Source organism: Mauremys reevesii, linkage group 15 (assembly GCF_016161935.1).
Source record: "Mauremys reevesii isolate NIE-2019 linkage group 15, ASM1616193v1, whole genome shotgun sequence".
NCBI classification, from domain to species: domain Eukaryota; kingdom Metazoa; phylum Chordata; order Testudines; family Geoemydidae; genus Mauremys; species Mauremys reevesii.
The window spans coordinates 20,820,451-20,846,062 of NC_052637.1; the positions used below are offsets into that span (position 1 = coordinate 20,820,451).

The window sequence follows — 25,612 nt, forward strand, 5'->3', positions numbered from 1 at the left end:
AAAGGAGTCGAGGAAAGCTGGCTGTATTTCAAAGAAACCTTATTGAGGTTGCAGGAACAAACCATCCCGATGTGTAGGAAGAAAAGTAAATATGGCAGGCGACCAGCTTGGCTTAACAGTGAAATCCTTGCTCGTCTTAAACACAAAAGAACAGCTTACAAGAAGTGGAAGATTGGACAAATAACCAGGGAGGAGTATAAAAGTATTGCTCAGGCATGCAGGTGTGAAATCAGGAAGGCCAAATCACACTTGGAGTTGCAGCTAGCCGGAGATGTTAGGAGTAACAAGAAGGGTTTCTTTAGGTATGTTAGCAACAGGAAGAAAGTCAAGGAAAGTGTGGGCCCCTTGCTGAATGAGGGAGGGAACCTACTGACAGAGGATGTGGAGAAAGCTAGTGTACTCAATGCTTTTTTTGCATCTGTCTTCACAGACAAGGTCAGCTCCCAGACAGCTGCACTCTGCAGCACGGTATGGGGAGGAGGTGACCAGCTCTCTGTGGAGAAAGAAGTAGTTCGGGGCTATTTAGGAAAGCTGGACGAGCACAAGTCCATGGGGCCGGATGCGCTGCATCCGAAGGTGCTAAAGGAGTTGGCCGATGAGATTGCAGAGCCATTGGCCATTATCTTTGAAAAATCATGGTGATCGGGGGAGGTCCCGGATGATTGGAAAAAAGCTAATGTAGTGCCCATCTTTAAAAAAGGGAAGAAGGAAAATCCAGGGAACTACAGGCAGTCAGTCTCACCTCAGTCCCTGGAAAAATCATGGAACAGGTCCTCAAGGAATCAATCCTGAACCACTTAAAGGAAGGGAAAGTGATCAGGAACAGTCAGCATGGATTCACCAAGGGCAAGTCATGCCTGACTAACCTAATTGCCTTCTATGACGAGATAACCGGCTCTGTGGATGAGGGGAAAGCAGTGGATGTGCTATTTCTGGACTTTAGCAAAGCTTTTGATACAGTCTCCCACAGTATTCTTGCCAGCAAGTTAAAGAAGTATGGGCTGGATGAATGGACAGTAAGGTGGATAGAAAACTGGCTAGATGGTCGGGCTCAGCGGGTAGTGATCAATGGTTCCATGTCTAGTTGGCAGCCGGTATCAAGTGGAGTGCCCCAAGGGTCGGTGCTGGGGCCGGTTTTATTCAATATCTTCATTAACGATCTGGAGGATGGTGTGGACTGCACCCTTAGCAAGTTTGCAGATGACACTAAACTGGGAGGGGTGGTTGATACGCTGGAGGGTAGGGCTAGGATACAGAGGGACCTAGACAAATTAGAGGATTGGGCCAAAAGAAATATGATGAGGTTCAACAAGGACAAATGCAGAGTCCTGCACTTAGGACGGAAGAATCCCATGCACTGCTACAGACTAGGGACCGAATGGCTGGGCAGCAGTTCTGCAGAAAAGGACCTAGGGGTTACGGTGGACGAAAAGCTGAATATGAGTCAACAGTGTGCCCTTGTTGCCAAGAAGGCTAATGGCATTTTGGGTTGTATAAGTAGGGGCATTTCCAGCAGATCGAGGGATGTGATCATTCCCCTCTACTCAGCACTGGTGAGGCCTCATTTGGAGTACTGTGTCCAGTTTTGAGCCCCACACTACAAGAAGGATGTGGATAAATTGGAGAGAGTCCAGCGGAGGGCAACAAAAATGATTAGGGGGCTGGAGCACATGACTTATGAGGAGAGGCTGAGGGAACTGGGATTGTTTAGTCTGCAGAAGAGAAGAATGAGGGGGGATTTGATAGCTGCTTTCAACTACCTGAAAGGGGGTTCCAAAGAGGATGGATCTAGACTGTTCTCAGTTGTAGAAGATGACAGAACAAGGAGTAATGGTCTCAAGTTGCAGAGGGGGAGGTTTAGGCTGGATATTAGGAAAATCTTTTTCACTAGTAGGGTGGTGAAGAACTGGAATGGGTTACCTAGGGAGGCAGTGGAATCTCCTTCCTTAGAGGTTTTTAAGGTCAGGCTTGACAAAGCCCTGGCTGGGATGATTTAGTTGGGTTTGGTCCTGCTTTGAGCAGGGGGTTGGACTAGATGACCTCCTGAGGTCCCTTCCAACCCTGAGATTCTATGATTCTATGACACCCCGGTAGCAACGGTAGAGAGTGAGACAGAGAACACAGCCAGGCTAGAGTACAGCAGCATTCCTAGGGCAGTGAAACAGGGCTGGGAGAGAGGAGCTTCCTGACGTGTGTTGGTGTAAACCAGCTCCTTGGCTGTATTGTACCATTGTGCTTGTGTCTGAGTGACGTGCTCAGCGAGGTGCTTGAGAACTGGGCACCCACCTTGTCAATGGCAGCTGTGCATGTAGGCTCAATCCAGTTGGTTGGGGAGCAGAAAGGGGAGTATCAGAGAGCTCATAGATGCCTGAGGGCCAGCCCCAGCCTGTCTGCAATGTGAAGCTCCTGACAGGCATCATCAAATAGTGCCACTGCTTGAGGTCCTTAACTGCCCCTAGTGCAGGGTTGCTATGGTAGAGCATAGCTCCATGGCCCCCTCTCCCAGACACGTCCCCTAGGCCAGGAAAGTGGGAGGTAGGGGAACAGCTGCATCAGCAGAATGTTCCCCTCTGGTACAGGAATCTATGCTGGGCATCTGTGGCAAGGTTATGGCTCCTTCGGGCCACCTGAATCCCCTCATGACCAGTGCCCCGCACTGGAAATGTACCCTATGGTCAAAGGATAGGTGGATTTTCCACAAAGGGAGGATTGTTTTGATTCATTGAGACTTGGTTTCGTGCCCCTTTCCACCACTCCACACCTTAGGTCTATAGCTATTTGCAGCCATTTCAAGGCCCCTTTATACTGCCAGAGTGGTGCATAAATGAGAGCCAGGCCCTAAATATGCAGCATTGAGTAACAGTGAAAGTTTGCTAGGTTCCTCCAGCAGAGTGATTCTGGCCCATTTGTGGCCATAGTGTAATCCACAACTCCTGGGTGTGGTGCTCTGTCCCCTCTAGTGACACTGAGACCACTTAGAGATTAGTGAGTCTGCTCTACCGCCTTAGGTAACAGCCATATGGCTTTTAGCTCATGCAATAGAGGCTCATGTATTTAACTCCAAAGGTCCCAGGTTCAATCCCGCCCACCGACAACTGGGATCTGTTGGCATTAAAATAGCAGCACGTCAGGGGAGCGGTTTGCTTTTATTTCAGAGAGAAAGGAGTGCTCGCTGTTCGGTTATGTTGTTTTATGTGGAATTTCCAACTGCAGACGCACTGGCCCAAGATGCAAAGGCTCAAAGCTCAAGAGATCATTCTGGGTGCAGCTCCTGATCTTACTCTGAAATCCTCCTGGGGAGTCATTCTCCCAACAGGGAAAACCAAAAACTGCAGCTATGTCAGGTGCCTCCCCGCCTGCTGCCCTGCCTCTTTTTACTCCTCAGGTTGCTCTTTGTTTCTCACCCGTTGGTAACAAGCTGAGAGTTCGCAGCAGGAAATTCCCAGCTGTGGTGAACTGCACAGCGATAGACTGGTTCCACGAGTGGCCTCAAGAGGCATTGGAGTCTGTCAGCCTGCGCTTCCTGCAAGAAACTGAGAACATTGAGGTGAGGTTCCCGCAGAGGTAACCCCGCTGACTCTGCAGCTCCTGGTCTGTCAGCTGTGAGTCCTTCCAGCCCAAGATGGACCCTGAGTGCCCCAGTGCACTCACCGTGATCTCATCAGCTAGTCATGAGCTGCTGTAGCCTTGGCTTCATTAGCAGAAGTGAGAAGCTGCTGCATCCAAGCCCAGCCTGAAGTCCTCTGCAAGAAAGGGCTGTAACTCAGTCACAGTGGTGCAGTCAGCACCCAGCTTCCGCAGCAACCTGCTATTACTGTAAGCAGTACATTCAGACTGAATTCCCAGTAATGTTATAGTAGAGCCTCTGTTCTACCAAAAGAGACAGCTTTACACACACACACACACACACACACACACACACACATTCAGGGTTCAGGATTGTGTTGGTGGCTCAGGTAGTGTAAACTGAGGTTTACAAATCAATCTGGACAGTAGCCAGACTGGGTTCCTTTCTGCTGACACTTGCATAATTATTCCCTGCAATATACTTCTTTTGCTGCATATGTGTCTGAGAATTTTTAGGTATTCTCAAGAGCAAATACATTTGAAGCTCAGTTTGACTTCTGCTCAACTAACAGCTAAATGGATTTATTCATTTAGCTTTTCTGCATAGTATTTAGTTGAGTTATATTGTCTAGAATGTCTCTTTTAATGAGCATGTATTTTCCTGTCTGTACAGAACTGTTCTTATTTAATTAGTAAAAGAGAGTTATTATACACAAATGAATGGTATAAAAATTACTCAGTACAGTATGTTCAAATGTAGAGCACAAGTAACAGCAAATGGAGAAATTCTAGGGAGAGTAAATTAATGAAGAGCCCAAATGAGATGCTACACAGTCAATTGTGCTGTAGTAGAAGGCAATGATTAATAGATTTCCTTACTTTTTGTTTTGTTTAAAATATCATCTTTCATTTCAGCTTTCAGTGAAAGTCTCAATAAGCAAGTTTATGGCCTATGTCCATACAAGTGTCAATGAGATGTCCCGGTCTTATCTGAGCAATGAACGTCGCTATAACTACACCACACCCAAGTCATTCCTCGAGCAAATCAAACTCTACCAAAATTTGTTATTTAAAAAGGGCAAGGAGCTGACAGCAAAAATGGAGCGACTGGAGAATGGCCTGCAGAAACTCAGCAGCACATCTGCACAGGTGAGAAGACCCTTCTCTTGTCTCTGGTATGAATGCTGATTTGTTTAGTTGTTTCTCACCTCAGTGCATACTATGCTCCAGTTTGGAAGAAAAACTGCAAATTAAAAGTGGGATGCAAGTAGTGAATGTCTGTGCTGGATCCTGGTCTTAGAATCCTCACCTCTCCCATCCAGGGCTTGGGCTCAATTCTCAGATGAGACAACCTTCTATTCCGGGGTAGGCAACCTATGGCACGTGTGCTGAAGGCAGCACGTGAGCTGATTTTCAGTGGCACTCACACTACCCGGGTCCTGGCCACTGATCCGGGGGGCTCTGCATTTTAATTTAATTTTAAATGAAGTTTCTTAAACATTTTAAAAACCTTATTTACTTTACATACAACAATAGTTTAGTTATATATTATAGATCTATAGAAAGAGACCTTCTAAAAATGTTAAAATGTATTACTGGTGCACAAAACCTTAAATTAGAGTGAATAAATGAAGACTCAGCACACCACTTCTGAAAGGTTGCTGACCCCTGTTCTATTCCATGTGGAGGGATGCTGGGGGGGGGGAGAGGGAGAGTGAGGGTGTGTGTGTGTGTGTGTGTAAAGCCAGCTGCTGTGGTTCTAAACTAATCACTGCACAATCAGAGAATCAAGTAGAGATCAATTTGATAAGTAGGTTTATGTAATTATGGTAATTGTTTCTCAGCTACACATAATATAGTATCTTTGCATAGTCTGGGCCAGAGTGAGACCTGGAGTAAGGTCAAGGGAGCTAGGTCAATGATTTTGCAACTGCTTACACCAGATCTGCATCTGTACAGCTTCAGCTACACATTGTGTCTTGTCATACTGCCATGGATGTGTGATAAAAATGGATAATGATGGGATCATTTTCCCTTACAAATCAGGATACATGTTTTTAAGAAGCCCTAGTTAATGAGCATTCCTGAATAACCCAGTAGGCTGAAATCCACTTGTAAAGAACCTAGCTGGGTAAACTGCTAACATGATGACTGGCTGTATATTGTTCTGGGTATTTGGCAACTCTCTCGACTCTGCAGAAATTGGCACTGCATTTCAATCAAATGCCCAGTGTTCCTTTGGAACCACTTCATCATCAGTTCTACCTTTCTTGCTAAATCCCTCCCACCCACTCTGTTTTACACTTCATTATAATCATAGATCCATAGGGTTAGAAGGGACCACAAGGGTCATCTAGTTTAACCCCCTGCCAAGATGCAGGATTTGTTGTGACTAAACCATCCAAGACAGATGGCTCCTCCTTTTGAAAACCTCCAGTGAAGGAGCTTCCATGACTTCCCTACGTAGTCTGTTCCATTGTCCTACTGTTCTTACAGTTAGGAAGTTTTTCCTGAGATTCAATCTAAATCTGCCATGCTGTAGTTTGAACCCATTGCCTCTTGTCCTGCCCTCTGTGGCAAGAGAGAACAACTTTTCTCCTTTTTTTATGGCAGCTTTTCTAGTATTTGAAAACCACTATCATGTGCCCCCTTAATCTCCTCTTTTCTAAACTAAACATGTCCAGTTCCTTCAGCCTTTGCTCATATGGCTGCATTCCATCCCTTTGATCATCTTTGGCACTCACCTCTGTAACCTTCCCAGTTTCTCTATATCCTTTCTATACATTGGTGACCAAAACTGGACATAGTACTCCAGCTGAGGCCTAACCATTGTCAAGTAGAGCTGTACTGTCACCTTCCGTGACTTGCATGCTATGCCTCTGCTAATGCAACCTAAAATTGCATTTGCGTTTTTGTGAAGCAGTATCACATTGCTGACTCATGTTGAGGTTGTGATCCTCCACAACTCCCAGATCCTTCTGAGCAGTGCTGCTGCCAAGCCAGTTATCCCCCATTCTGTATTTCTGCATTTGATTTTTCTTCCCTAAGTGTAGCACCTTACATTTGTCTTTCTTGAATTTAATTTTATCTATAGCCCAGTTCTCCAATATATCAAAATCCCTCTGAATTTTAGTTCTATCCTCTAAAGTGTTGGCAGCCTCCCCATAGCATTATGTAATCTTCCAATATGATCAGTATGCTCTCTATTCCTAAATCCTGATAATTAATAAAGATGTTAAATGACACTGGAACTGGAACAGATCCCTGTGGAACCCCACTCGAGACCTCCTTCCAATCTGACATGGTTCCATTAATAGTTACTCATTTTGTGGTTGTTTAACTAATTATGGATCCACTTAACGGTAGTTTTGCCAAGCCCACATTTCTCCAGCTTACTTATGAGATTGTCATGTGGGACTGTGTCAAAAGCCTTGTTAAACTCCAGGAATATTATGTCCATCAAATTTTCCAGGTATTAACCTAGGTAAGGAATCTCTTATTTACCTTTTTGTGCTGAGGAAAATGGGCCCAACTTGATGCCACCCGAACCAGAATGTAGAACAAGGGGAAGAGGGAGATACTGAGAGAACCCCAGTAGGGACCAGCAGGCTTAATCTTTTCCATTTGAACTAACTGGACAATATTGGTGATGGAAGCATTCCCTCTGGTGCCCAATGGAGAATGGAGATTGCTGCAGACAGGCTATGGGCTATATCTTCAGTACTGCTGAGTAGCCATAACTGCAAAGGAAGTCAAAGGGAGCTGCGAGCACTCAGCACCTTTTACACATTGGGCCCTATGTGTAGCTTGCTCAATCTGGGGACAAAGCATCTTCTGTAATCCACAGCTTGCAGTTTTTATGACATTTAATGATGGAGAAGATGGCTCGCATCTGTGTTTCTTACTGGCAGCAGACTCTAATACTAAAACAAACACCAAAGCCCCTACTACTTTAGGAATGGTTTCCTAGACGTCTCAGTAGGCATTTATTTACAAGGTCAAACACAATATCAGCAGTGTCCCAGGAGTCTGGGATGAAATGTAAAGCTTTTAATGATCAGCATGGCTTTCTCCTGCCTTCTCTTTTCCTTGTGATTTTTCTGGTGTTGTGGGATAGGCTATCATTAAGCTTGCAGTTGATGTCACATTGGACTAGAACTGAAGCAAGTAGTGATTGTTCATAGAGTTGACTGACATTAAAACCACAGCTTTCAAACTTGGATGTGCAAAATTAAGCACCAAGCTAAAAATGACCTGATTTTCAGAGGTGCTGAGCAGTCACAGCTGCCACTGACTTCAGAACAAGTTCTGGATACTTAACACTGATGACAACCAGTCCACTTATTTAGATGCCTGGAGATGGACGTAGATGCCAACTGCAAACAGCCTGGTTGGGAAATGTCAGCCTGACCTCAATGGAAATTACATGAGTTCTATTGTGCAGAGTGGACTGCAAGTGCAAAGGGACAGATGATCTGTCCCTCTCAAGTGTGTAGCCTGGTGTTTTTTTATTAAATGGGATTTTGAAGCCTTTTTTTTTTTTTAGCAGGGAAAAATAATTTTAACCTCTACGTAGGGAACAAGCTGTGCCTCAAGGCTAAGGGTGATGGTCCTGATCCACAAAGGGACTTAAGCTTTGTGACACTGAGTGTCCCTCTCCTGGAGTCAGGCAGCTTAGGTGCCTAAGCCATTTCTTGTGAGAATGATTTAGGCAGCTGCTTAGTGGCACCCAAAATGGCCAGAAGAGGAGGTGGTGGTGCCGCCTACATTATTGCTTTATCCCAGTGGTAAGATCACTCAGCTGGGAGGTGAGAGACCCCTATTCAGATCCTTTCTCCTCCACAGGCAGAGTGGGGAATTGAACCTGGATCTCCCCCGTCCCAGGTGAGTGCGCTAACCACTTGGCTAAAAGCTATAAATTGGCCACTCCCTCTTTCTCTGGACAGATTTTGAATGGGACTTAATCTGTATGGGCTCTGAGCATGCCTACCGGATTGAGCCTCACAGGAGAGCTAGTGCTCCTCTACTGATCCTTCCCCACTTTATGGATCGCTCTGGGGCTCATGTGGGAGAGACGCATCTGGAGACCTAGTGTCAGTCAGCAGTGCACCTGCCCAAAGATGGACACATCAGTGCCAAGAACTTTTACCTTGAAAACTTAGGTGCCGAGTGACTGTAGATGCCTGCAGAGTTAGGCAGCAGCTGAGCAGGAGTTTTGTGGACCACAGTGGTGCCTAAAATTGGATCTTCAGTGCCTAAGTACCTTTGTGGATCCAGGCCTGTGCTCCCATTCCCAACATAGTTCTCACTGCTCTTGGTGCCTGGCAGTTAATTATAGGTATTGAAGACATTGTGGCACCTTAGGACACTGATTTTAACCTGGGCACTTGCAATCTTTTCTTGAATTAGCCATTCTAATTTCAAAATCTCCCCCCCTCCCCTTTTGGGATTTGGAAATCTTGGCATTCATGATTAGCTTCTGTTTCAGGTAGCTGTCTTTCATTAGCTTATGTACTAAACAAAACTTCAGACAATGGCTGTCCTCCATTTCCAGACAAGTCACAGGCTAGCTCCCAGGGTAGGAAGACCTTAATTAAATTGGAGAAGTCTGCTGGTTGAGTAATTTATTTTTCAGAGCTATGTTCAATAAAAAGAAGTCTGTTTAAAGCCCTGTTGCTGAGTTAACTTTTAATATGACTTTTGTTAAAATTGCATTGTTGAATTCTAGATCCAGGTCTCGCCTGCTGTACCAATTAATTGCTGACCTTTGTGATGCAGTGTTTGTGTTCTTGAAACGCAGCATGGGCATTCAGATTAAATGTGCCTGCTGGGAGCCTGCCCTCCAGGTTTTCTGTTATTTAATAATTCTTCTTGCTGTATTCCTGGTCATAGTCAAGTCTTTCCTATCTCCCAGTTGGAGTCACAGTGCATTTCCCTTGAATGGCTGGCTTGCTTTGTTCTTTTCCTTTCTCCTCCACCTTAGACATTGCTTATCTGCCTAACCAGAACACATAGAAGCGTCTCACAGAATCTTCCTATTTCTTAGCCCAGTTGGTGATTGCACACTCTGTATTGCTGTTGGTTGATAATCTCATTATCTATGCTGAGGCACTCTTGGATCTTTTTGCTAACACCCTGATCTAATCAGTCTTGAAATGATAATCGGGAAGATGCATGCTAAAATTTTCAGATTTCCTTGGGGTGTTCACTTACAGTCATTTCTCAACACCTCGTTCTTTCTCATACCAGACATGACCTTAGAGGGCTGTTCTCCCGTTTCCTCCACCCATTGCCATTCTGCCATCTTCTGGTAAAAATGTATCTTATGCTTGCATTAGTGCTGGCAGGCACATGAAGGGTTAATGTTGTAGGTCTCACTGTACCCAGAAGCAGCGCTAACTCTTCTGTGTCACTTCTGGGGTGTTATGAGTAAAACACCTCTGTGCCCTTGACTGCCTCACAAGAGTCCAGTGAGTTGCCTCTAGCCAAGCAAGACAGGTAGAGAAGTTCTTCTTTGAGTAGATGCAGCCAGGCGTTCATGTAGGGTGCACACGCCCAGCACACCTACGTTGGATAACTTTGCCTAACAGTACCCTTAGGGGCGGTGCTTGTGCCCTGTGGCCCTAGCCATGCACCAGCTGTATGAGGATGGTGCTGCCTCGAAACCTCTCAGTTCCTTCTCACCGCAGGCAGCTAGAGTCTGAGCTCGGCATCAGGTTTTCACCTCATATTTTCAGTCTCAGTTTTCTAAGAGTTTTTTTGTTTTCCTCTAGATAATAGTAGTACCTTAGGTCTAGTTGAGTGTCAGTTAAGGTAGTTGGCTGCCCTTTGTGATGCCCTCAGCAGAGTTCAAGCATTGTCTGTCGTGTGGGGGTGGGACATCCCCAACAGTGATCACAGAATATCAGGGTTGGAAGGGACCTCAGGAAGTCATCTAGGTGCTTGTTGTGAGGGACACATTGAGGAACGATACTCCCTCTCTAAGTCCATCAAGAGGAGGACTCAGGTGGCAAGAAACTTAGGATTGAAGCAGCACCTTCTGGAGCAGGTCTCGAGGCCCGCTTTGGCACTGAGGCCCTGGTCTGATCAGCGGTCACCTTTGGAACCAGCAAGTGATGCTGCTCCACATTTGGAGCCCTCTGTCTCCCCCAATAGGGACAAGAGTCATTTTCCCTCCTCTGGTGCAGTGAGGCAGTGGTCCCATAAGATTAATCGGGACAGATCCAGAACTCAGAGAGACTCTTCCTCATCTTTTAAGAAGAGTTCAGACCAGCACCATGCTCCCTCCAGCACATGGGATGGAGCAGGTCCATCTAACTGCAGCCCACTACTGCACAAAGATCAGCATCAGCCTGTACTGTCAACTCCGGTTCTGGCCATGGGTCGTCGGTTGAGTCAGTACTGATGACGTTAGTACCAGCACTGCCTGTCTCAATGCTAGTGGTGTATCAGATGGTGTCAGACCTGTCTGGCTTCTCAGTCCCTGATTCTCCACTAATTCAGGAGTTTTCCAGTGCCAAGGTTTCTGCTGCTTCATCCTCTATTGTGCCCTTGGCACCTTCTGACCATGTTGCAGAGCTGCTGGATTCATGGTCACTGCAGCTCGCACTCCCCATGTCTCAGGCTGTGGAACTGAGACCGATGCCGTGCCTGGCACCGAGGGACCCTCAACATTGATCCATCCCTCATCACCGTCATTGCCCTGCTAGCAGATCCCATCGTTGAGCTCAATACAGTCCTTGGCCTTGGTGCCAGCACCTCCTCCTGTACTAGGTTGAAGTGTGTCTTGCTTGGGACCACCTGTGCCAATTCCCTGTTCCTCTTCAGCACTGATGCCACTCCCATGTTGGGCTTCGGCTGAGTCTGATTGTTTGTTCGCCCCGTCGTCACCAGAGACTCTCTGGGACTCCTAGAGATCCAGGTCAGGGTCGTCTTCTCCTTTGTTGTCTCCTGATAGGCAGCAGAGACCATCCTCAAATCAATATTGCTTCCAAGGTCGGCATTGTTCCCGCAGAAAGGAGAAGGGCTCTTGGCCTGGTACCGACTGGCCACCAGTGTCATATCCATTTTTCTAGTGGCCTCCTTGGAATTCTTGAGCAAGATCACTCCAGAGCAAGATCATCGGTCCCATTGGTGGCTCCCATTCCTGAACCACCGCAGCTATAAGCAACCGCTGAGTCTGTTCCCTGTGGGCTTCCAGGGTTATCCTGACCAGATCTTGTGGTTCAAGAACAGGATCCATCACTGGCACAGCAAACTGCTTCTTTGTCCTCTCCAACCACTCTGGGCTGGGCTCCTCCTCTGCCTCAATGCCTGATCACTTTAAGGCATATCAGGACCACCTTAGGCATATGACCACTACCTTTAGGCATCCAGGCTGAATTTCTGCAAGAGAGTATGAATAAGATGCAGGGTATTCTCCAATCATTAGCTCCTGGGAGAGTAGCCCTCTCAATAAACCAGGCTGTCTTGGAGCCTTCAGAGCCCCTCTGGAATATTCCTGCTTCATTGCCTCCCAAGGCAATGCTTGCAGTGAAGCGGTATTTCATCCACACGCAGGGCTTTGAGGGCCTTTGCTCCCACTCGGGCCCTAACTCTCTGAGGTAACTGCAGTGAATGACAAGGCACAACGGGGAAGGTATAAATCTGTGTCTTAGGACAAAGAGTCCAAAAGGATGGACTTGATGGGGAGCAAGATTTATACCTCTTCTTCCAAGCATATGGGCATTGTGAACCAGCAGGCATTGCTCTGTAACTACAATTTTGTTAACTGGGCGGCATAAGTTTGTGGACCAATTGCCAGAAGCCCCCAGGGAAGAGTTTAAGGCGTTAGTTGCAGAAGGCTGTATGGTAGCCAAGACATTTTAGTCAGTGTTTTCATGTCCGTGTTTTCAAACTCCAGGGTAGAAAGGTTCTTAAAAGGAGTCACTGATAACTCGGATAACTTCAGATCTTCCACTCAGAATCCTGCACATCCATGCACCCCATTCTGTCCCCCTTTCTCCTAGAAATGCCCCCACTGACACCATGTGAGTCCCTGCACTGTTCCTGTCCTGTCTCCCCAGTTCCTCAACCTGCCGGTCCTATCCCAAGACCTGCCTCTCCGTGGGGAGGAGGTCTGAGTAGAGAGAACCAGGCTGTGCTGGACAGCCAGAGGGATGGGAGATGAGAAGACGTTGCAGGGGCAGTAAAGGGACTACCATGCTGCAGTGCATTCTTTGGCTGGGGTAATTATTGTTGACGAGCCAGAGGCACTGGAAGGTGAGAGCGGGGATGCTGAGAAAAGCCAAAGAAATTAAATGCCCCAAAATATCATTAAAGCAGAGTTAAGGTTGCCCAGTGCTGCCGTATGCCCTTCCAGAATGTGGTGAGTGGCTAAACATAGACCACTGAAAACCAGAAAATGAAGAGTCAAGGTACATGCTTCCCCCAGACAACCTTAACTCTGCCCCCTGGAGCTGGCAGTAGCCACTGGAATGGTTCAGTAGTGTTGATGCCATCATAAATAGTCCTGGAGAAGGACTGTGGGAAGGTGTCATTGTGTTTTGTCCCAGATTTGAATTGCATCACTTATCTGCATGCACTCCAGCTGTGTTCACTGTGGTAGCTGTGACTATGTTAAATGGCGGAGAGATTATTTGAAACAGTTTGGCAGAGCCATCACTGTGATATGAGGAGAGGTGCACATGTACCTTGAGGGATCCAGGCTGCCTGATTTCAGTGCAGTGTTCTGTAGGTTGTGTCAGTTGCAGTGCACAGGGGTCTTACTGGCATGGAGCTTGTCAGCAATCTGATGGCAGACGTGACAGTGGCCTGTAGGGTTTAAGTGAAGGCAATAACTCAGAAGGAATCTTCAGGGCAAGGGTGAAGGAGAGGTAACATTTAGGAACTCCGGGGTGGTTTGGGTGATGGCTGAATGTAGGCCAGGAGTAGGTAGCACCTAATCATTATGCCTGACCTAACCACAAGCTTTGCATGAGCAAAAAGAAGGTGTTAGACTGTGTCCCACAGGGAGCTGTCCCCAGAGTGTTCCATGCATCAGCAAGGGTAAAATATGGGTGTTACTAGCATGCTGGGGCATTGCTCAAAGAGGGCAAAACTAAGATTGCGCTATCGGGGTGATGTGTCCCTTACCTTCCTATTTCTTGGTTCTCAGAGGTTTATGTTTAGCCTCTCTCCACATTCTGGAATGGCACAAGGCACCACTGGCAACCTGAACTCAGCATTGACAAAGTTTTGGGCCATTTAGCAGATGCATTATCACTGTAGATGCATCACACAACTTGTGTATGTGGTGACATATGGTACCCTAAACCCTGATTCAGCAAGGTACTTAAACACATGAGTGTAACACTGACAGACCCCGGTCATCAGTGGGCAGGATCAAACCTGGGACCTCTGCAGCAAAATGTATGAGCTAAAAGTAACATGGTTCTTAGCTAAGGTTGTAGCAGACTCATTAATCTCTAAGTGGTCACGGTGCCACTAGAGGGGACAGAACACCACACCAAAGAGGTGTGTGGGTTACATAAGCAGTCCTATTGATATCACTCGTGCTATTCACTTGTGGTTACTCATGTGCTTAAAGTTCTTTGTTAATCAGGCCTTAATGAAGAATGTGAACGACACCCTTCAGTCTGCTGTGGTCTAATCCAGTGGTCTCCAAAGTGGGGTGCGCGCACGACAATCCATTGGGGGGCGCGGCAGGAGGAGCGCCACCGGAGCAAAAGGGCAGTGCAGCAGGAGGAGTGCTGCAAGGGGGTGGGGGGGGAAGGGGCGGCTGGAGGAGGGAGCACGCAGGGAAGCTGCTTTGCCTTCCCCCCTCCACCCCCGCCAGATAGGGCCACCCGGAACGCAGGGGCTTTAAGAGCTGCAGGGTCCTGTGCTAAGGGGTCCCCGGGGCCCTGGCCTGCAGCTCTAAAGCCCCTTTCGGAATGCGGCCCTGAGTCCTCTGGCCCATGGAGGAGCAGGGGCAGCCGCGCAGCCGGCAGCCGGAAAGAAGTGGTGCTTTCCCCGTCAAAGCCAGCTGGAAAGAAGTGACGCTTTGAAGGGGAAAGTGCCACGTCTCTCCAGCCGCTGGCCGTGCGGCTGCCCCTGCTCCTCCTGAGTCCTCCGGCCCGTGCTCGCAGGGCCGCATTCTGAAAGGGGCTTTAGAGCTGCAGGCCAGAGCCACCTACACCCACCCTCCACCAAACAGGAGCTGCCCCAGGTAAGTGCTCTGCACCTCCTGCCTGCCCCAGCCCCAAGCCTCCTTCCGCACCCCCACCCTGAGTGCCTTCCCAGACCTAACTCCCTCCCAGACCCCACACCACACCGTGAGCCCCCTCCCATACCCTAACTCCCTCCCAGACCCCGGACCCCATCCTGAGCCCCTTCCCACACCCTAACCCTAATCCAGACCTTCGAATCGCTGTATCACAAAGTGTTAAACCAAGATGTTCAGAAGTAATGAAGCATATTCAATCACATTGCTCTCACTAAAAATATTACTATTAATAATCATCTTTTTGTGAGAGCAAAAAGGTTTTTTGTACCGTTAATAAAATATTTTTTAAATATTTATTTCATCTTTATCTCATCCTTTTTTAATTTCTATTTTTTCTATGTTTTATAATGTACATAATATATTAGTATAGAAGTACATGTATATAATTTATACATAAATAAATATACATATATTGGGGGTGCATGCTCAAAAAATTTTTACTGATAGGGGTGCGCGATCAAAAAAGTTTGGAGACTACTGGTCTAATCAGGATTTTGTAAAGCTTGGCTATTGCAGTAATGGAGGCAAGAGAAGTGGATAGCCTGAGAAGATCAATAATATTTCTATGGGCATTGTAACGCCAAAGGCTGGAGTTTGCCCAACCAGTATAGGATTAAGAGTGCTGCATTCCAGCATTTCCAGTCCTGAGGAGATAAAACTGTTTGTTATGTATGGATAAGGCTGTCTCCATTTGTTTTGTTTTTTTTTTTCACCCAGGGCTTCACTGCAGGGGAAGAGTGAAGTTATTTTGGTGCATTTTCCTATTATGGTTTCCACTGAACAAACTGAACATTTCACAGTTAAACATTCATTGTTAAACTGTACATTTCAGCCGTGTTGTCACTAGGAAAAAAGGTATATTTTTAACATGTGCCAAAATCCTAGTGTAGACAACGCAAGGTGTCATTTTAACACATTAGCACCCAGGGGTCGGCAACCTTTCAAAGAAGAGCCATTTTTTTTGTTTTTGTCTTTGATCAAAATATTTTGAGAGCTGCATCACACACAAAGCTACCTCTAGAGCTAGAATTTATCAGCTAATAATACTTGAACATATTAAAGTTATTACTACTCACCAATACTTGTAATGTGACTTCTGCCATTTGAATTTGAATGTAAACAGGAGGGAGCTCCAGGTTGGGACAGGGGATTGGGGTGCAGGAGGGTATTATGACCTGGGGCAGGGGGTTGGGGTGCAGGAGGGGGTGTGAGGTGCAAGGTGCAGGCTCTGGCTGGGAGGCGCTTACCACAGGCAGCTCCTGGCCAGCTGTACAGTAGGACTCTGCCCCCACACCCACTCCCAAAAGTGGCTGGCTGCTGGCACATCTCTGCACGCCCCTGGCGGGGGGCGGGGGCACGGGTCTGCGTGCTGCTCCCACCCCCAGCACTGTCCTCACAGCTCCCATTGGCTGGTTCCCAGACAATGGGAGCTGTGGGGGCAGTTCTTGCGGGTGCGGGCAGCGCCCAGAGACCCGCTGCCCCCCTCCCCACAAGGGGCGCGCCGAGCCGTGCCAGCAGGCAGCCGCTTCCAGCAGTGGTGTGGGGTCAGAGCCCTGCTGCACCGTCGGCCGGGAGCCGCACCTCACACGTCCTCAAAAAATGACTGCCAGCAAGGGGGCTGCCAAAGAGCTGCATGCAGCTCCGGAGCCGCAGGTTGCCGACCCCCTGTGTTAGCCAGGCAAGGTAAACTCTATGAGAAGACTGAGGGTTCACTACAACCAGTTAAGACATTAAAACAACAACTTGCCTTGTCTATGCTAGGAATTTAACAACATTAGCTAACATGTTAAAACACACCCTTCACCTTAAGTAGAATGGCCTTTCATAGAATATTAGGGTTGGAAGGGACCTCAGGAGGTCATCTAGTCCAACCCCCTGCTCAAAGCAGGGCCAATCACCAAATTTTTACCCCCGTTCCCTAAATGGCCCCCTCAAGGATTGAACTCACAATCCTGGGTTTAAGAGGCCAATACTCAAACCACTGAGCTATCTCTCCCTCCCAAATCTAGGTTCCACTGAGATTTGAACTCAGATCACTGGATTCAGAGTCCAGCGTGCTAACCATTACACCATGGAACCACCTTCATGCTTTCAACTATTTGTGTTTCTTTTGAGTATAATCATAACTCTGAATTTCCTGGGTTTCTACTGCTTGCCTTCATTATTGCAAAACTTTTGCCCTTCAATTAGTTCTATGTGCTTTCAGCCTTAACTCCAGTTTAAGGCAGATTTTGTCTGGAAATGTTCTCCCAAGAGATGCTGTAACTGAGTATACAGCCGCTCCTTTTATATAACTGTTGTAAGACTTGTGTAGAGCTGGCAGGTTAATCCCTTGTTTGTCTTGTCATAGCCATTTAAACCGCATAAAGCTTCTATTCACACATGTATCCAGTATAGTGTTACTTATCTTGGGCAGGAGGTCATAGGCCATATCTGCAATCAGTGAAACCTCACACTTCAATTTTTCCAAATCTCAGAAGATTTAAACAACGAACAAAAAGATGCTGCTCAGTTTGCTGCTTGAAGCGATTCCATACCCCAGCAAGCTCAGAGTCATTTTGATTTACAATCTCCTCTTTGTGCTGGTGGAAATAGACTTCTACAACAGAACAACAGGAGGTGAAAATGGATCAACTGCTCAGCATGGGAATACAAAGACTGTTCTAGGAACAGCCTCTGCTTGAAGCTAATCCAAAATGCCAATAGCTGCAGCTTATGTGATTACATTGCGTTAAAATTGTGCTCCCTTTTCTGTTATAAAAATGGAATTCTTACAGTGGTTCTCAAACTTTTTTACTGGTGACCCTGTTCACATAGCAAGCCTCTGAGTTTGACCCCCACCATATAAATTAAAAACACTTTTTAATATTTTTAACACCGTTATAAATGCTGGAGGCAAAGTAGGATTTAGGGGTGGAGGCTGACAACTTGCAACCCGACATGTAATAACCTTGTGACCCCCTGAAGGGTCCGAACCCCCAGTTTGAGAACCCCAGAATTATTAGCAAAAGCTAAGGTCTAACTTTTGTTGTATTAAGTACTGTTACATAGGTCAAGAGGTACCCCAAGTGTTATGAACAGTCTTTCATTGGGTAAATTGCATGACAAACTGGTCTCTGAGGTCTTGGGAGTAAGTGACTATGTATATTCATTGAAGTTGGTAATTCAGAGAGAAAATGAGTGAATATTAATCACTAAGGCTGAAAAGTGTTTTGTGTTCTGGTCTGTAAATGTCCAGACTGAAATGGTCGCACCTAGCATGCGCTGTGGGAGTTGCAGTGCACACTGCCTCCGTCATGAAGCACACGTGCACCGCAGAGACATGCTGTATTTCCCAGGAATGCAGTGGGATAAGCTGCTGAAAGAGAGAGCTGATCATAAGTTGTGTTCACGGGTAGATTAGGGCATCGAATTGGGTATATATTTGGTTCTGCAATGGGGGGAGCATATCTGCAAAATCACCTCATTTTCCTCCTCAAAACTTGCCCCTCCTGTGACGGTGCTTACAAAAACCGTGACAGTGGTTAGGCCGCTGGAGTGCTGAGACCATTGCCTGTCACGGTGCATTGTCCTGTCGTTTTCTTGTGCTCCCTCTTCTGTCTGTCTCCACCTATCAGCTCTTATCTCAGACTTAGATTGTAAACTCTTTGGATGGGAGCTGTCTGTTTGTTAGGTGTTTGCACAGCTCCTAGCACAACAGGGTACTGATTCAGAACCAGGGATCCTAGATGCTATAATAATAATAAATTAATAATACAATGTAAGTTTTCAGTCACCTCCCAGTAGGATCCTGCTCAGAACAGCAACTAGACCTTATGATGTGGGCATTGGTTTTCAGTTGTGTATTCCATGTCCACAGGATGGTGAAAGGAGCCAGGGTTAGCAAGAGCACCCTGCTGGCTGTATCTTTCCTGAGTTTGACACCACTCACATGCCAGCAGCCCAGGGTGGCCAGGACTGCCCCAAGTCTGTGCCCCAGGCAGCTTGTAGTAAAGGATAAAGGATTGCCCAACAGCACTGTCCTGCTAGCACCAGGGGCTCTTGTTCTGAGCTTCTTGGGCTTCGCTCCCTTTGCAGATGGTGCCTCCTTGTGTTTCTCTGCTCTTGATCTCCCTTCTCAGGGAGTCAGGGCAGAGGAGGGAGGAGTGGGGAGAGCTGAGGAGGAGCCTTACCTGCCTGCTCTCTCTACGGCCATGGTGGTGGTAGCCCTTGGAGAATGGGAGTCCCAGGCGGGAAGGCAGCAATTTATTATTATTAGTGGGAGACACCCAGTGAGAGGGAGACCCAAAACCATGGGGAGTGATGCCTCAGGGAGAGCGTGTCAATGGGGTAACCTCTCCGAGAGGCCAAACGAGGTGCCCTTACAGAACACCATCAGGAGAACAGGCCCAATCCTCCTTTCCCCAAACACTCTGGGGAGGGCTGCTGGCCATTCTCCGACAGTCCCCAGGGAGAGGGCCACGAGCACACAGCAAGAGGCAGGGGAACCAGGGCCATTTGGCTGTGTGGCGAGAGTCCGGTGACCTGTTTAGTGAAGCATTTGAACTTTAGGGTGTTCACCTAAAGCTTGGGCTCCTCCAATCCTTGTGGGTAGGTGGGGCTGCTCATCTCTCGGCCTCAGTGGGGCAGTGACTTACCTGTTCCTCCTGCAAAGAGCTGCAAGGTTTCTCGCACCTTCCTCTGAAGCAGCTGGGGCTGGCCACTGCGGGAGACAGGCTATGCGACTGGATGAGCCACATGGCAATCCCTGCATTGCCCTTTCCCTGGCTGCGGCCCATCCACCATCAATTTACTGCACTCTCCTGCTTATATAACTCTTCTCCACATGCTTCACCTCTTCTCTTGCCTGCTGGGTTCATGCCCCTCCTGTGTGCTTCTCCCACTGTAGGTAGATGGCCTGAAGACCAAGCTGGCAGCCCAGGAAGTAGAGCTGAAGCAGAAGAATGAAGATGCTGACAAGCTGATTCAGGTGGTTGGTGTGGAGACGGAGAAGGTGAGCACGGAGAAAGCCATCGCTGATGAGGAGGAGCAGAAGGTGGCGCTGATAACTCAGGAGGTCAAGCAGAAGCAAAAGGACTGTGAGGAAGACCTGGCTAAAGCTGAACCAGCCCTTGCTGCTGCCCAGGCGGCTCTTAACACACTCAATAAGGTATGGGACAGTCATCAGGGCACTCACAGTATCTCCTGCTGCCTGGGCAAGCACAGTTACAGCTGGATTGTAGGAGACGTAGCCCCATAAGGGCCTTGCCTCTGAGGTCAGCCATCACAGCCCACCATGCAAGGGAATCACAAGCAGGTGTACACGTGCTGAAGCCCAAGTTCCTTTGCTTCTGTGCTATGTGCTCCTTGTTCTGGGGCTGTTTGGTTCCTGGTGTAACTAAGAGCCATCTGCAGGCTGCTCTCCGTTACACCTGCTTATGGGCCATGGGAAGCAGAGTATGGCTGGAGTTCTTGTGTTCTGACCACACACCCCTCTACATTTGGCCCACTCCCTTTTGCTCTCCCTGCCCCACCAGGGCTGGGAGCGGAGCCGGCGCACGGCCGCTCCACTAGGATCTGGTGGTACCAATTCAGATACTTCTTGGGCAGAGGGGAAATTCCAGTCTCCCCTCCCTGGTAGTGGTCCCCACTCATCCACCCCTCCTCCCATAGGGACCCCGGTCTCCATTGGCAGGGCAGTCTCTCCTTTCTCTTACCCATGCTGCAGGTGCTGCCAGGAATTGAGTTCTCAGAGGACTCCCTGTGCTCTGCCATACAGTAACAAATTCCCTGGGCACCAGGGCACAAAACCACTCACTGAAATTTGGCCTAGCTGCCCCATATCTGTACAGAGGGTTTGCTGAGTTAGATTTCAGTGGCAGTGCAGTCATGCAGCTGGACCGATGCACTGGACCACTCCCACAGCAGCCATACTCCTTTAAAGTACTCGGGCCATGGTGCTAAAGCCCCGGGGGGCAGCAAGGGGACAGGGACATTCACACACACGCCAGCGTCCCCAATTGGCACCAGTGCCAGGGTCCCCTGAGAAGGGAGGGGTACTCCTCAGGGGCTAATATTTCTCTCCTCTCCGTGGCCCATCAGCATAATGGAGCCGAATGCAACAAAGAACTGTCCCTGTGTTTGCAGATGTGGAGTGATGTACATAATGGAGGGAAATGGGGCTAGGTCTGCATCTGAATGGGCCAAGCATCAGGGCCTGGATTTGTCAGGGGTGAGGAGGGCCAGGCATGGTCTTCTTGCTGCAGAGCTTCCAAGGGCTAACTTGTACCTGAGTCTTCAGGAGTGCAGCCAGGAGGCAGTGGGCAGAAGCATGGTTGTCAGGAGCAGCGGGGTGCAGAAGAGTGCAGGTCCTGCTGGCCAGCTGATTGTACATCAGCAGTTCAGAGGGTTGCTAGCAAAGAAAGGTCTGGCCTGGCAATTGATCATGAGGGAGGGAGGGAGGCTATCCGTGTGGGAGGTACCACCTACTGTGTACCTGGAGACTAACAGCAGAAATCAGCCCCTAGTTACTGTCCTCTGCCACTGAGCATTTTATACCGTTATTGTTTATATTATCGTAGCACCTAGGAACACATAGCATTGTGTCTGCAGAACTCCTTCATGGGAGCTGCCATGCAAATCAGTAACCATAGCGGTCAGCAGGTGGGATGGCCTCCACTTTGGCTGACACACCAGAGATTGGGCCACCAACCTCCAGAGCTAAAAACATAAGTTGCTACAGCCTGCACCATGGCTCTCTAGCTAGGGCTGTAACAGATGCAGATCCTCCACGGATTGTGCACAGAGAGGGACCTGGAACACATCCTCACCTGTGGGACAGAGCACCCTTGGGCACACTGGTCTTGCTTTCTCCCAAGGCAAGCTTCTTTTGTCACCATTTCTGCCAATCCTTGTCTTGGTTTGCTCCATGACGACTCTCATGGATCAGGCTGCTGGCAAGAGATCAGGCCTGATCTTGTTGCAATAGCTGTAACATCTCATTTAATTGAAAAGATGTTATCAGCTCTAGCTGTTCGCTCCCAGGTTATTTCTATGCAAGTGCACAGTCAGCGCAGCAGGAGCTGTAAGACACCTGAAATACCGATTAGATGTGTTTTATAATCCATCTACTTTGTGTGATTTTTCTCCAGTTCACTTAAAACAGAACATTTTAGCTGGAGTTTCAAACTCTTCTTATCATGGTAAAATTTTGCACAAAATTCATAAAACAGTCTTGCCTGGGGGGTAACCGTGGCTGTCAGGAATGCTGCCCGTATTTCATTCAACACTGAGTTTTGAGAGCTTGATCTGTCTGCTGACATGAATAATCAACTCTCCTGATGTGTTCATAGCAGCCAGTAATATACATGTATTTATGTTCTACTGTTAAATGCAGCAGTAATGGATGAAGCCATAAGTAACACTGTCGAGTAGAAGGCAATAAGAAATATAGGTGGTCTGATAGTGAGAGGCTAATAGTAATTGTTTGGACACATTTCTTTTCCCTTTCTGGCCAGGTGCCCATGGCTCATTTTCAGTCAGCAAATATCTACAGGAGAACTATCCCCGTCTGCTCAATGCCTGTGTCTTGCTGTACACAGACAGTGCCGTGAAGCACAGGGGATGAGTTCAGAAAGGCCAAGCTACAGATGAAGCCTCCCCATTAACCCGCAGCAAAGGATGTGTGACATCACCCAGCCTGTAACTGGCATCTCTTTCTGGGAAGAGCTCCACAAAAGAGCCGATCCCCACAAACCAGCCCAATTATTCCAGAGGCACATTCCAGCCTCTTCTATTGCTCTGTGGGAGAAGTGGGCTCGAGTGGCCAACGAGTGGGATTCCCTGTTCACTGGATGATGGGCATCAGGTGCATTACAGCATCTTTCTGGAAAGAGGCACCCGCCCCATGCTGTATGGTGTCACATGTCCTTTACTGGGAACTGGTAGGGAGGCACCATCAGTACCTTTGCATAAGCCATGAGTCCCACTCTCCTGGCAGGACAGGGAGCTCAGTAAAGTATGTGGCAGCAAGAGAGGTGGGAAGTGGGAGAGTTAGAAACCTTAAGGGAAGGTCAGAATTGAGGATATTTGTGTTGCAACTGTCTCCATTGATTTTGGAGGCTTTCTTAGTGTGGACATGCTGTTAGAATGGAAGACCAACAAATTAAGAAATGTATTTAGCAAGGAACCCTCCTGCATGGCTGGCGATCATGTGGCTGCCAAAAGCATCAGCAATGTGATAAGATCACCAGTGATGGACAGAAATGGACTATCCAGTCTAACCCACCTTACAGCCCTAGCTAGAGACCAATGTGGGTGGTGATCAGTGGGCAAGGAGGCTGTCCCTTTGGGATTTGCCGTGATGACGATGATGACTTTCTAGGACCATGGGGAACTCACAGGCAAAAATGGGAAGACAATTAAGATGGTAACAGACTTGTTAACCTCTACAGTGCAACAACATTACAGCCCATATTATTCCCTAGTAACTCAGTGTTAATTAACTCAGCTGCAGGATGCACGTCCCAGGCGACGGGAATGTTCTGTGGCTGAACATGATTGCATGTGCTCTCACATCCTCGCATTTCTACTCCAGCTGTGGAATATTTTCACTTATTTAGAGTTAAAAAACCTGAATCCTGTGTGTTTGTGGTCTCGAAACTGATGTCTTTGTTCCTATCAAGCGAATAAACAAAAGCATTTGACTTCAGAAGGACTTTGCTAGAAAAGGGATCATTCAACTCTCATGAATGTGGAAGTGTTGTTAGGAGGATTTCATCCAGGGATCAAACTGACTGGGCAGGGGGTGGGGAATAAATTCCATTTTAAATATGATCTATGGGCTGGGGTATAAGTGTAGGTCTCTATAGACCCCTCAGTCCGCAGAGCATCTCTCATTGTTGCCAGAGGTTGTTTCTCACAAAATCACAGACAGCATATGGTCTTTATCTATTTATTTTAGGGTTTTTTTACTACTGCCTATGACCACTGTATCTGAATTGTGTCCAGGTAAACTAAATTGGCTATAGCAAAGTCCATAGCAGAATTATGCTATCATTAATTCATAAAGAGAGTTTTAACTAGATGATACCAACGTGAATATAATAATAATAATAATAATTAATAAATTAATTAATAATAAATAATGATTAATTGTATTTTATTGTATCATTCACTATTTGACAGGTACGTCCCAAACACATAATATTGTATATAACAATTATACATTTTACCCTTGAGTTTATAAATCATGCTCATCGACCTGAATATAGTCCATGAATGTCTTCCGTATACTATCAAATAAGATCTCTGTATGTCTGTGTATTCCCCTCTCACAGGGTGTCACTTAAGTCAAGCTAGATTTCCCTTCCTGTTCTGTTATTGAAGAATTATCATTCCAGAGCTTAAAATAATCCCCTTTGTTGCCATTGAACAAATTTCTAACCATGCTGTTTTCTTCAGGTGACCAACCAGCTCTGAGAGCATTTAGCGTACATGCTACCAAAAGGATTTAACTCTGTAATTTAAGTATTTGAAGCTTTTATTTTTGTCCCTGTTAAGTGGTGAGATGAATTTACAATAGACTCGTGCCCGGTCATATGTAGGCACTAAGCAAGGTGCTGTCCCTTGTCCCTGCTGCTTTTTTGCACTTTTGCCATTGGCAGTGTCTATTACAAACAGGATAGATTTGTAAGGTATCGAGTTGATGGGTGGTTCTGGGGGCAAAACCCACATTATTGTGGATGATTCAGGCAGTATCTTATTATTAGTGAATTATCAAGCTAAACTATTCCCACCTCTCCGAAGAATGTGGAGGTCTTTGCAGTAGTGTCTATTTATAACTAAATCACTCCAAGTCAGACATGTCATAAAGTCTGAAGCTCAGCAGTGGCCTGTCTCTATATGGGGGAGGTGCTCACTGAGCACCCCCAGAGGCACCATTGGGGCAGCCTCTGTCTGTGGAGCTCCTTGCTGGCAGAGAGTAGCTGGTACCAAGGCTTTCTGTGTTCAGAAGGAAATGGCACTCATGCCCTTCGCCAAGGGGCTACACCCAGGGCCGGCTTTATTAACTGCGGGGCCCGATTCGAATACCTGACGGTGGTCTGGGACTTTGGCAGTGGGGGGGTCCTTCCGGGTCTTCCGCAGCACCGAAGGACCCCCTGCTGCTGAAATGCTGCTGAAGACCCCGAGCAGACCCCTCCACTGCCGAAATGCTGCCGAAGACCCCGAGCAGACCCCTCCACTGCCGAAATGCTGCCGAAGACCCCGGAGCGGACCGCCGCTGGGTGAGTAAAAAAAAAATGTAAAAGGTGCCTAAGGCGTGGGGCCCTGGCACAGGGCTCTCTTAGGTGCAGGGCCCGATTCTGGGGAATTGGGCGAATTGGCCTAAAGCCGGCCCTGGCAACACCCCCACATACAGCAAACACCCAGCTGTCATCACATCCTACCATGGTCTTACGTGTTACCTCATAATGGCCGATTGCAGCAATGACAGGGGCTGCTGAAAGGACAGTGTTGGTCTTATTGCAGCCTATGCAGTAACTACCCCCAGCTTCTAGACTGCCGCAAGCGCCAATAAAATGGTGATTTCAGAACATGGGTGGCCAAAGTGCCATCCATGCACCAAATTTCACCTGGAGGCTTGTGTCGTGCAGTCCATAGCAGCAGCCACTGTGAGTCTATGAGCCACCTTTAGTTCTGGGAAAGGCCTGTAGGTCCCTCCATATAATCCCATCTTGATTTGAGCAGAGAACCACCTGGATCAAAATGGAGTGTACATGCTGGGAGCTGCAGTCTGTG

General features: G+C 47.6%; 1 protein-coding gene and 1 non-coding gene across 11 annotated transcripts in view; one reads left to right on the forward strand and one right to left on the reverse strand.

Annotated features, from left to right (window-relative positions):
* Positions 1-25,612, forward strand: part of DNAH9 (dynein axonemal heavy chain 9) — a 370,057-nt gene that overhangs the window by 180,831 nt on the left and 163,614 nt on the right. For all 10 annotated transcript variants that reach the window (XM_039501323.1, XM_039501326.1, XM_039501324.1 and 7 more), the window contains 3 exons: positions 3,386-3,547; positions 4,483-4,716; positions 19,722-19,982. In XM_039501323.1, the coding sequence (XP_039357257.1) occupies positions 3,386-3,547; positions 4,483-4,716; positions 19,722-19,982 (657 nt within the window). The remainder of the gene's footprint in view (positions 1-3,385; positions 3,548-4,482; positions 4,717-19,721; positions 19,983-25,612) is intronic.
* On the reverse strand, positions 16,841-16,912 carry TRNAQ-CUG. Its single transcript has one exon. It is a non-coding gene; the product is annotated as a tRNA-Gln (tRNA).